Raw genomic sequence first — 13,422 nt, forward strand, 5'->3', positions numbered from 1 at the left:
ATTAAATATTCAAACTGCCTAAGAAATTCCTCTGCTACCTAATAAAAATTTATGAATAAAATGAATATTAAAGTAGTAATCCCCAAGAAATCAGATAGCGCTGCAATTAACAGTCAATTTGTTAGAGCATTAACCAACCATGAGTTCTCCTCATGATGTTGGCTTTTAAAATAGCCACTAACCACTAATCGACAAAATGGTGATGGTGAAGCTTGGGACTGAACAAAATTGGAAGGGATTAGTGGAACCTGGTGACAGTCTTTAAAAGATCCAATGTTTGTTGCTGTTTTGGTAATCTGGTTTTCTAGAGGACTGCATAATCTAAGACAGCAGAATAGTTTCAATGCTATACATTTGCTTTTTTTATCTCTGTTTTCTCCCCCCTCAGGAATTGTACACAAAGGCAATGGTGAAAACATGTTCATTTCCCAGCAGCCGCCAGTCATCTCAACTGTGATGGGCAATGGACACCAGAGAAGTGTCTCTTGCTCCAACTGCAACGGTCTTGCGCTCAACAGCAAACTCTTTGCCCCGGTTGCTCTTGCTTCTGGGCCTGATGGGAGTGTGTATATTGGTGACTTCAATTTTGTCAGACGGATCTTTCCCTCTGGAAACTCAATTGGCATATTAGAATTAAGGTAAAAAAATAATTAGCTTTCTCGGACTAGCGTTCATTAGCCTGGCTGTGGTATGCCTATGAAAATTACGGTTAGCCTTTTTTCCCTTGGGACTTAAAAAAGCAGCCACCTATAGTTGCCTTGTGAGCATATGTCTCATCAACTGCCAAACTCATCAGAAAACTTACTTTAAAGTCTCCAGTTAAAAAGGGCATCTTAAGTGGTCTTTAGAACAGGTTTTGCATAATGAATTTCTACAAAGTACAGGATTAATAGAGCTAATTTTTCTTCCTGCGAGATTTTTCATACATTTTCTCAAAAAGTTAAAATATTCCATGAAGCGTATTTTTGAAGAAAAACCCATAATTCAATAGCAAATATGCAGAGTATCATGTCAAGCCACAGCATTGTGGCTGAAGATAGACTAACCATGTTTAGAATTAATACAGTGGAATTGCTCCTGGTCTGTAACAGAAGATGTGACTGAGTTTAAGCAGACAAGAGCAAACCCAGCATTGCAGTCTGACCTGTCGCAGGCTGGGCCTGTGCCACCGTTAACGACTCCCCTGTAATTATGACTCCAGCTTCCCCTTCCCTTTCAGGCCCAGAGGGGAAGGCAGGAAATATTTCAGACAGTGGTACACTAGATTTCTCTTACACCCATGAATCTCCCACTAGCTAACATGGCTGGTGATGATGTGTGCTGATTGTTCAGAATTAACTTGGCAATTTTCAGGCAGTGGAAAGGAAGCAGTTTGAGAGAAAGAAATAATACTGAGTAACAGGATAAACAATGTTTTGTTATTGGGATACAGCTGTGTGAGCAGTCAGGCAAAGAATACAGTTTTGTTGAGGACTAACATTTCTTGTCTTTTTCTTTTTTTTTTTAAACCTGAACTGATCTGTCTTGCTAGGAATAGAGACACAAGACACAGGTAAGTAAAACACAGTAACAGTAATATGTGAACTGTGTTCAAGGAAAGTCTTACAAAAGTCCTTTCAGAAGTCTGGATATAGAGAAACACTCTGAATTTAATAAATACAAATGTTAATCAAATTCACTTTTGTTTATAGTGAAGTAGGTTTGATTTGTTCCCTCTGAAGGAATGAAGTCTCCCTCTAAAAATCAGTTTGCTGATCACAAGCAGAGATGGAGAGGTTTAAACCCAAAAGCTGGGAATGCATTTCATAGCTGTCATATTCATTCCACATGGTGTTTGAATGATCATAGATATAGCCAGCCAAGGATACTAGAGTTTTAGCAATAAAGAAATAATAAAAAAGGCTTTAGAGTCACACAAGAGGACTGTGCTTTAGCAGCTCTAGGATACTATGAACTTTAAAATCTGCCACAGTTGCTACCGAGGGTGCACAGCAGACCCCAGAACTGAGGATGCTGTGTCACAGCTCAGTCCCTGCTTCTCTAGCTAAAGCAAAAGCAAGTGGCTTCCCCCCTTTCCAGTTAGCATTTTGGCATTGCAATGTAGGGATTTCTTTAAAAGAATGAACATTGCTCATTAGGCCTCTGTGACAGACAGTGAGGGGATTGGTTATAACAGTCCAGCTGCAGAAATGATGTTGCATGCTAGAAAGAGATAGCAAGGCACTCTGTATCCTTAGAAACAAACTTCTTAGCATTTGAGTACTTAAATGAGATAAATAAACCAGCACTAGTACAACCTAAGCTGATAACTTCATGGCGTAGTAGGAAGCGGAGTGTGGACTGAACGTGTGTTTGCAGGATGAGAGTACTGGTTGGAATTACTTGCTTTAGCCACAAGAATGCTATTGAATACTATAGATTATTTGCCAGCCTACTTACAGATGATGTCACATCTCATATATTTTACAGTGAAAACTTAAAAAGAGTAATTCGTAGTCGGTAAGTGCAAGGTTCTGGTTTTTAGCTGAAAGATTGTTTCCATTTGCTTTAAACTGACCAGTATCCTTGTAAACTAAAGCAGCAAATTGAATTACTTACTCTGTAACACATTCAGAACATGAATCAGGTTTAAAATTCAGGGGTTTCTTTTGTAAAGTAGAATTTTTTTAATACTTGCTCACTAGTACTAGTTTCTTGAGATGAGCTTAAACCTTAATTAAATCAAGTTATGACAATACTCAAGTACCCCAGCCCTATTAATTACAACAGTAATTGCCTCTGTCAGTATTCTGTCCAAGTGAAATCTGTGGAAAATTGGAGGAAATCACGTGAAGTTAGTGTAGTCTTTGAAGTTACAGGGGAGTACTCTGCAGTCCCACTGTATGCCATTCTCTTGAGGCTGTAAAGGCCATAGTCATGCTGGAAATTTCTAGGATGCTCAAAGAAACACATGGAAGCAACAACTAAAAGATGTCAGAGGCTCATAACAGTCCAAGCAGGAAAAGGCTTCAAAATCCAGTTCCTCAACATAAATTTTAATCCCCAAAAGAGCAGGGGGAAAGGGTTCTTTTTACCAGGACAAGGAAAATACTGTGTAAAAATGGATAGAGTTTGGACACCAGTAAACAGAGAAGGCCACTGATCTTATTTTTGACTATTTGAAAACAACTTATCCCATTTTTCTTGTCATTAAGATTTTAATAAGAAATAACAAAGATGTTTAAGAACTGGTAAAAATGGAAACTAGGCTTTGAGGTTACAGTGAAAAATTTTACTACAGGATAGTAATAACCTGTTCTGGAAAGATTAATTGTAAATCCTAGTCTACTTGATATAGTTTTTAATAGGCTAATTTAAATAAACTCAGATTTAGATTTGATTGGAAACTTCTGCAAAGATAGCAAGTATTTTATTTTGTTCCATTTTTTACTAATACTCTTTAAACATTTTAGTATGCAAGGCTTTAAGCATAAACATCAAGAAATTTTTAACAGCAGGTCTATTAAATGTAATGACAAGGATGACGGAAAGTGTGTTTACAAGGAGAGTATATAATGACCCCTGGTTCTGTGCGGTTTCTGCATGATGAACAATATGTTTATTCAACATGTAGTGTTCTCCTTGCAACTTTTTTCACAGAGATATTTTATTAAAAAGTCATCTTTTGGCTGGCCAGTATCTTCTGAGCTCACTCCAGAGAACACAAATGATTCTTAATGTTTTCAACAAACAAAATTTTATAATGCTGGTGATACATAATTTGGCATTAATTGCTTTTAGCTCATCCTCTTACTCATCTTTCATCCTACCAATATCCTCTCATTCCCTATATTTCTTCAGACTGGGCTTCACATCTGTTCCCCAACTGTGGGAATATCTTTCCCTATATTTCCCCCTTCTGTCTTTTATAAACATTTGTGACCAAGCTAGTCCAGCTTGTAGCCCAGTCCTCAGAGATGCTGAGTAGTTTCTGTCCCTTTTTGGATGGAGAATGAGAACCAAGAGAAATAGGCCCAAGCTCTATTGTATTTACTGTGGTACAGCATTAGCCTTATCACTTATAAATGGAAATAAGATTTCAGCTGATCATCTGTTAGAAGTTTATTAGCAATATATACTCAGTGGATTCCTAAAATAAAAGATATTGGCAAGTAATTTTTACATTGTTTTGCAACATTGCTCAGAAAGGTAGAACTGTCTAATAGATGACTAATAAAGCTTAATATCTGCCTCAGCCAAGCAAAAACTTCATATTTAAAGAGGCTCCATCAACCTGAAATCAAGTCAGTAGATTAAGTCAGTATTACCTCAGACATTACATGTCTGTCCTGGAGCCTCTGCCAGTTCTTCAGTTCTATTTTATTCTAGATTCTTCCTTTCCTGGTTTGTTGTGGCACGAAAACCGAGCCCTGCAGAAGGAGCTGTACGCCAAGTGTTGTCAAACCCACCACAAACAGAACTGACAAAGCTGAGAGGACTAATTCATTTCCTAACTTTGTTGCAGCAATCTTAAGTGTTACTTAATTGTGCCAATGTCAGTAAAATGTCTCAAAAGAAAAAAAAGAATCTGACGATCTTTTTAATCTGCAGAGCAGATAGGGAAGTCCCGTATAGAGTTACAGGGGATGTGGGCAGGTCAGTGTCTAGCACAGTCACCTATCAGAAACCTCATCCTCCCACCAGAGAAACACAGCAGTGATAAAAATACTGTCTGAGCACCTAACACTCTGCCAGGCATTGGCCACCCCTCTGCCTGTGCCTATCTCCCACCATTTCAGGAATTTAAAGGAATTTAAAGGATCTACGCTTACCTGGATTTTTATTTTATTTTATAATCAGGGCTATACAGCAGTCTCACCAGGCTTAGGACACCAGCTTGGTTTGCCATGTGCTTAGACAATTTCCTCAAACTGGAAATTAACTTTGCATTGAAAAAGAAACAAAAAGTCTTACTGGTTAATAAGATGCAGCCCAGTTCTCTGATTAGAATTTATGATCCTCACCATTTAATTAACATATGTAAATATTTTTTTTAAATAACATTTTATAATCTCAATAAGGCACTTCAGTGCATGAATTATGGTGCATTAATTCATGCCTAGTTGCACTGACACTACTTGGCCTTCTGCCTTGCTCCTGACAATACAGTCGGCATGAATTAAGGCACCATATTTCACACCTTCCTATTTCCTAAGGTTTAGAAACAGATAAAAATAACCAAGAGTGGGTATTTGTGCCCATATAGAACAGTCTGTGATTCACTTTGCTGCAACTCATAGATTCGTTTTCAGTGCCAAGAGTACTAGAAATTATCAGGTATAGAAAAATGACCTTGCTTTTGATAGTAATAATTATAACTAAGCTGAAGTCACTCCAGTTGGCTTTATACTGGGCGGCTTGGTACTGATGGACAGACTAACTCCACCAATACCACTCTCTGCATAAGCTCACTGATACATAGCTGGCTGGTCAGGCTCTGCAGCCAGTACTAGTTCCTTCCTTAGCAGCAGTGCCTGCGTGAGCTACATTAAAGCTGGTCTCACTTATGCCTCTGTCATCTCCAGATCACTGAACAGATGTCTACAGATAAGTAGAATACAATTGTTATGCTGCCACAAACAGAGATTAAAAAGAAAAACAACTTAACTTTGATGCTCTTCTCTTCTGTTTTAGTACAAGCCCTGCACATAAATATTACTTGGCCATCGATCCAGTGTCAGAATCCCTTTACTTGTCAGATACTAACACCAGAAAAGTCTACAAAGCAAAGTCTCTCATTGAAACAAAGGATCTGGCAAAAAACGCAGACGTGGTGGCGGGAACAGGTGATCAGTGCCTTCCATTTGACCAGAGTCACTGTGGAGATGGCGGAAAGGCATCTGAGGCCTCTCTCAACAGTCCAAGAGGTAAGAAAAGAGCATATCTGAAGTACTTGGTGTTGGCCATCTGTCTTTTCCTTCCGTTATTTAGAAACTCAGATGCAACTGGATGTACAAAAACAGGTCCGAGGTGATAATTTAACCAACTATAAGCAAGCCAAATCATTTCATAAAGCTCACTCATGTTTTTAATACAGCCAGTCCTTTATGAGGGAGCAGCATGAGCAGCAGGCTCCAGCTAGCATCCTCTGAAATACTTTCCTTGTGTGGCAACACTCCTCTTACTACCTTTCAATTGCAGGGTGGCAGCATGTAATTATATTTAACTTTTAAGCAAATACTATGATCACAAAGTCCATTTTTTAGATTTTATGCATTCAGGCGATTCTTGTAATGTTAATGGAGCTTACTCATACACATCAAGTCAGGGCTGTTTAGGTCAGACAGTCAGCAAAATCAAGTTTATTTGGAAGTCTAGTTTGTCCTTCCTTATTAAATGCACTTTGCAAAATATGAGCATCTCACCTACTGCACATGAAATAAGCATTTTGCTGCAGCCTTCCTGTCCATATACATCCTGTATTGTCACAGGCAAAATGTGTGCGAAGCCTTGAATCCCCACCAGCGCCACAATTAATCCCCTTGCAGTGTGCGTTAGAACTGTGATAAAGTCTCTGGATTTGGTGCTCTAAAGCAGCTGATCACCCTCAACTCCCACTGAAATCCCTGGAACAAAGGGTACTCTGCAGCTCCTGTGGCACAGCCCTGCTGGGCTTTTAGCATGCTTCCCCCGTAGCATACCACTCTCTCCTAATGACTAGCTCTAAGGAAGGGGTTTGATTATTTTTTGTAAGCTAATAAAGGAAGGCTGTATATCAGTAGCAAATTAGAATGTATATCCAGGCAGAAACGTCTCTAAGACAAGCAAATAATCCTGTTCTAAGGCTTAGCAAGAGACATGTTGTAATTATAGAGTGACTTTAACATGTCTTTAATGATAGAAGGTAAGTGTGAGGTAAGTACAAATAAATGTTAATCTTCAGGCAGCTAATTAATGTAATGAATCAATTCTAAAAATAGTAGAAAACAAAGGGGTTCAGATCCTTTAGCAGGAAAATGATCGATGTTTTATTGCTGATTACAATTGATTATATCTAATTACAATACAATTAGTAGTTCCATCTTATTTTCTTATTGGGGTAGTATGTTGGTGTAAATTTTTAATATGCTGTTTACTTTAAAAATACCCATGCATAGCTGGCTTCCTTAACAGAAGGTTCTAGTCAAAGAAATTAAGAGGAATAAAAGTTCAATTCAGGAGTTCAGGGGCAGCTAGCAAATATTAAAAAAAATAAACTGTTAGCAGACAATGGCTCAAATATTGGCAAATTCAGGTTTTGGCTCCCAGCTGCTTTGGATTTATGCATCTACTTTAAATTACATCAGTTTACAATTGTCAGATTTGTTATGTTTTGGATTTTAAACTCAAGAACCATGGACTGCGACATGCCCTTTTGTACGGGGCCTAGCAAAAAGCAGCATCAACCTGTAGTCACCAGCACAGTATGAACAATTAACTGTGTATTATCATAATGACCTTAAGTGCCTGTCCTTGTTTTCCCCTAAACTGTAGGAGGTTGAATAACCTTGGAAAGTAGTAGGAAGTACTTGCCTGGTACCCATAGATCTATTAGTTATTAAGAAACCTAAAAGTCTCACATACTTAAATACAGTTTTAGAGATTCTTTGGGATCCCTTACTTTGCTTGTTCTTGGAATAATTGTCAAGTCAGAAGATGTCACATTTCTCCTAAAATAACATTCAAACAGTATACCCAGAAATATTTTTTCTAGAAGGCACGAAACACTGACAAAAATTTTGGTGAGTCCACAGACTCACCAACATCTTATCCGTTTTTAAAAATACTTGAACACAAAGTAACATAACATTATGTAGTATTTGACCACAGAAATAAATTAATTGCTTCTAATTTCTCACCTTAGATTTTTACAGTGCAAAAAAAGGTACCTGATAATGCAGATAAAGACAAATTAATTGCAAAGAGATTATTAAATATAATCACTTACATTACTCAATGACCAGAGAAGATTAGCATTTATTTTTTAAGCTGATACAGAAAAATTTTAGCTTTTTTTTTTTCCTATTTACCTTCTTAGTTTTGTCTTGAGTATTCCTTTTTTTCCTCATTATAAATGAAAAATAAATTTACCTCTTACTTGTTAGAAAGGTAATATCTGAGAAAGAACTCCATTTAGTGGCCATCTGACCTTGGTTAGTTACAGCTCAGTTGTATTCTCATTTTTGCTACTGGCTGCTTGTGACTCGGAATAAGGGCTTATCTATATGACTCAGTTTATCCATTTGCAAAATTGATAAGAAATACCTACTGTGTAACACTTGTGAAACTTAATCCTGTTTGGTAACATCCTCAGAAGTATGTTAATAAGTGGAAATTCAAATACTCTTTCTTTTCTGAAGGAAAGTTGCTTCAAATGCTGTTTTAACTTTTTTGAACTCATAACAATTTCTCTACTTCTGTGGGCATGCAGGTAGGTTTGAGGAGAGTCCTAGCTTACAATTTAATGATTTAAATCTTTCATCAACTTTTATTTCTCATTATCTTTATTTGGCAAGACTGCCTTTGCCTGGTGATCAGGAACTAAATGCCAGACAGGAAAACATCATGAAGTCACACTAATCAATTATAATTCGATCTGCTTTCCACAGCTTTTATTTTGCAGGTAACAAACACGTGTAGCTTTGTTCAGTCTCTTCCCGCATCTCAGTGAAGGACTAGAGATGGGGCTTAGTGAACATTAATCTTGCACTATTGTATGTTGAGCTGACTTTGAAAGATGCTTTTAAGCATGCATGGGTGATGTAGTTGAAATTTGAACTTCAATATATTATTTTTACTGCAACTTTCTTTAATTCTGTAGAGATCTCAGACTAATGAGTCATGTAATAGATGACCAAGTACTTAAGCAGAATGTGAAATGATACAAGGTGGGGACATAAAATAAGATCTGTGACAAGCTGAACACATTTATTACACAAGAAGATATTGAAAATGAAGAAGTAACTACACAAGATATTAATCATTGACTGAATTCCAATCACTTGAACTTTACCAAGTAACAGATTTTAATTTTGGGGTGGGGAATTCTGTTTGGTGGATTTGGGGATTTTTTTGATAAAAAGTGTTTATGGCACATATAGTCACCAACACTGTTATGTAAACATTCTGGATTAGTACTTATAATAAGGCGCTAAGCGATAGTGTCCCAATTTTAATGAGATTAGTCATTGAGTATTGGAGCAGTAAGCAGCACTAAAATTAACAGAAATAAATACCTGGGAGTTGTTCTACTTAGCACTGCAAAGCCAATGCCTGGATGAAAGGCATTAAACACTTACCTACCCTGCCCTTCTGAAATCACTAGGCTTTAGACATGTAAATAGATTTGACTTTGCAAGCTTAAATTGACAGAAGCAGTGAGAGGCTGAGACGATCAAGTTACCACATTTTTGCTGAGCTACAGCGTCTCGCAGTCAGTATACTAAGAAAAGTGTCTTAGATTAACATCTGATTTCAATTACCTTGTATTTGTGACCAACTCAGAGCATTCACACAGGACAGCCCTGGTGGAAACATAAACTAAGTAACTTTTGTGAAAACAGTAACTCCCTCCAATGATGGAACTCAGCCTCAGAAGTGATTTACAACATTTGGAAGCCCAAACACTAAATCCAAAGATTTAAGCATCTAAGGTCCTGCAGTGTCTGCTTTTTGACTCTTGGGTCCAGACCAGACTCTAGAACAAGAAGATAGATGCACACACTGTGCAAGCTATGTGTACAGTCAATGCCTCAAGAAATTAAAAACTGCACACTGAGTACAGAGTACTTGAATGCAGTGCACTGACCTCAGAGTAAGTACGTACCAGGGAAACGTAGAAGATTGGAGTAAATTCTAAATCCCATGCATAACAATACCTTATACGCAGCTGTAGCAAAGAACCTTTTTCACTCAGACCCATGGCCATGAACTAGCAACACAAATGAAAGCTTAAATTAAAAATCAGTTCTGCAGTGTAGTTTTATTCATTTTGCTTGAAATTACTAAGGAAACACTACTAAAAAAATCATGGTTTTGAAAACGTGTTCGCCCCAGTAGCTTCCATCCTGAAATAATCAGTCTTGTTGCTCACCATCTGCAGCAATACTTTCTAAAGTAAATAAAGCTGTAAGAACAACTGCTCAGATTAAACCTTTACATTTGTCAAATGACAGTAGCCCATTTAAGGCCTGCTCCTGCTCAGCTAAAAGATTCCTGTTACCTTCAGTAGGATGCACACCAAACTCCTAATACAGCCTTTTGTGAAAACAAGACCCCCTCGTCACAGGTAATGATCAATACTATTTATTCAGCAATCTTTGCTATTCTATAAATTCCTAAGACCTTTTCAACCCTTCCATACAAATCAAAAAGGAGAGAAGAATGGGGTGAGATGTTTCATTAGCAATATATAACATAAGAAGTAGACAAACGAAGGTGATTTGCAACCTTGAATCATTGTCCTGTATGCATCACAGAACAAGCAAAAAAGTCATCTCATGCCATTTTTGATTCAGCAAAATTATTCCTTATTTCCCTCTTCAGTAGCCTTAGCTACCTATGATTTCAGAAGTCTGGGAATCTTGTAGAACATTTAAGGCAAACTTTTTGGACAGCAAGTTTTCCTAACTTTCATCCAACCTTCATCAGAACACATAAGTTATACACTTCTCTGCAAACCATTGTCAGCAGTATGACCCCAGTCGTCATGTCTCAGACTGGAAGGAGGACATTTTCATTCACAGTCAGTAGTTAAAAATGCTGTTTGCTCCAACTCTACTGTTATGCATCTAAAGAGAACAACACTCAAGTGCAAGTACTGAAGTCATGTTCCAGCTGACAAAGAACTACTGGATATTTTGCCTCTAGTAGTTAGACAGTAATGAAGTAAAGATGACAAAGATCACAAAGCAACAGACTGCAAATCACTTGAATCATATTTTGAGTGGTGTATTATGGTAACCTATAAATAACTAATTGCATAAAATTGCTTTAGTAGTTTCTAGATGGCAGCTTTAATTAAAAGCACTGGAGACATTTAGATGTTTAGGAATGGATGGCATGTAATTTGCCCTTTTACCAACCATAAAATGGTAATTAACCAATTTGATTCACTTCTTCCTATTAAAAGTTTTATGAGAGTCGCAAGTTCCTTCTAAATACAGTTTTTCTTCAGCAGAAGGTGACATTCTCTTTTATTGGTCCTCACCAGTAGTTTTAGGTTTTCTTTTACAAATTTTTCAGAAGTTCAGTTGGAAGTTTTCAATGTAAAATGCTCATTTGCAAAGTTTTTAGCTAAGCAAAAAGTAGAATTTCCAAAAGTGGGCAACAGATAGCTCTAGCTGATGTTTACCTATGTGTTTTAAAAGGATTTGTTCTCAGAAAGTGTCTCTTAGAATGCAAGTGCAGGCTATGATGGGGGGGGAGGCGGGGGAATAAAAGATCTTAACAGGGAATTTACTGTATTACTTTTAATCCATATTTTTAGTACTATAAGCTTAGCTCCATTAACATTGAAATGCCAAAATTTCTGGACTGAAAGATCATATGTATAATAATCATATGTATTTTGAATGTATAGCTATGAGAACTACACAGAAAAGTGATCAGTTTGCTTTCAAAGTGTTATTTGCATTTGTAATCATGTACATATGTGCACTAAGGCAGATCTGTCAAGGGAAGTAACCCTTTAATCAAAATTAGTCCTGAGAGCATATAAGATGAGAGGTTATAGTCAGCCTTCTGTGTTTATCATGGTTGTACCCAGCCCATGTACTAAGTACTATTTTGTGCGGAAAACAGTTATAAAGAGCAAAACTTTTTCTGCGGAGTCTTTCTAGTGATGATACTTAGGAGCCATGTGCAATTGCACTAGCAGCCATTCGTTTTTAATGTTAGTTAACAGAATTTAAATGGTACTGATTAAAAGACCTCAGAGTGTTATAAATATTGTTTCAAGATGTCTGCAAATAAATCTACTAGAGACAGATGTTCGTAAGAGCTACTGTTTTACATTCAGGTACAAAATCTAGTCCTATGTAAGACAGTCCCAGTGACTAAACATGACTAAAAGCAATCCTTCAGTACAAGCATGTTACTCGGAAATAGAGATTGTGCTCAGCCCTGAGGTAAAGAACAAGACTAAATCCTTGCACAAGTTTTTGTCCTTACTCCAGACATCAGTGTTTAATGAGGAATCTCATATCCAAGCAAGGTTAAGTCTGTCATTTGTGCAATAGGTCACAATTGCGCACAAAGACAGCATCAGTTGGGCATACAGTTTAGTGCTACAGTTCCTTAAAAAAAACAGAACCAGACTGAGAGCCTAATACAAACTACATCTCATTCACTGTACACAGAAACCTAAAAATGACCTTTTTTTACTCACTTATGGAGTGAGCAGTGTTCCTACTTGCATTCAGTGCAATTCATTACACTCAGCATGTGCATGTTTCCTCTCCGAGTTCCTCAGTGATTAAAGCACAATTGAAGTGCTGCATGTGATTTGATTCTGCATTACACTGTACGTCAGAAAAGGATTAAAAATAAGCTCTTGCAGTACAGATTATGTGAAGCATCATGCAAGATGTGACAGGAGCGTTAATGAATCCAACTCTAATAGTGAATAAATTGGGATGGTTTAGCTACAAATCTGTATTTTGTTTTCCAATGGATGCCTTATGTAGGGTATTTGTCAACAAGACAAATGCATAAGCAATGTTTTTCAACTAGGTAAAGTCATGTTGGTTTAGTATACAGGAGTAAGCACTGGAAGCAGTAGTTCACTGTTGAATGCATGTACACTGGTACTTGAAGAAACTGGCTTATTAGGAAGTACCAGGAATTTATTATCTTTAGTACAAATACTGAAGACATGGGCTTGTTTATGCCATCACACTGGCATATGTACTTCCCTTGCAGGTAGAGTACCTTTCTGCAGTGGCTGGAGAGCAAAACATACACTATTAATATTAAAGGATCTTTGGTTTTCTTATATAGTCAGTGTTTGAAATCCATTCAGCAGCACAGCTGAGTAGCTTTATTTCATTGCAGCATAATTTTTGATTTTTATATAATGGATGGTTTGCAGCCAACACAGCCATCTGTTCACAGGGAAATTGCATAAAACAGAAGATGCACTTGCCCTAGTGATAGATCCCGGCCTTGTGTTATCCATGGCATGGATCCGAACCAGGGCTGCACTACCCAGGTGAGAGGCATAGCTCCTTGCTTACCATGCAGAACCACCCCTCTGCAAAGGCAGACTAAGACACAGAACATGTGCTGTAGTCCCACCCACATCAGGTTCTCATTTGAGTCTGTGAACCACGCTGGAAAGCAAATCAAATCCCATGTAATATTGCTCCACAGTGCAATATCAGTAAGGTTAAAAACACGCCCAAT

The 13,422-nt window shown here is 37.5% G+C and overlaps 1 protein-coding gene across 3 annotated transcripts in view; it reads left to right on the plus strand.

Moving 5' to 3' along the window:
• The window catches only part of TENM1 (teneurin transmembrane protein 1), a 348,313-nt gene that overhangs the window by 281,609 nt on the left and 53,282 nt on the right, over positions 1 to 13,422 (plus strand). For all 3 annotated transcript variants that reach the window (XM_069811008.1, XM_069811009.1, XM_069811010.1), the window contains 3 exons: positions 389 to 638; positions 1,532 to 1,552; positions 5,674 to 5,906. In XM_069811008.1, the coding sequence (XP_069667109.1) occupies positions 389 to 638; positions 1,532 to 1,552; positions 5,674 to 5,906 (504 nt within the window). The remainder of the gene's footprint in view (positions 1 to 388; positions 639 to 1,531; positions 1,553 to 5,673; positions 5,907 to 13,422) is intronic.

The sequence above is a fragment of the Haliaeetus albicilla genome, chromosome 23 (assembly GCF_947461875.1).
Source record: "Haliaeetus albicilla chromosome 23, bHalAlb1.1, whole genome shotgun sequence".
In the NCBI taxonomy this organism is placed as follows: Eukaryota; Metazoa; Chordata; class Aves; order Accipitriformes; family Accipitridae; genus Haliaeetus; species Haliaeetus albicilla.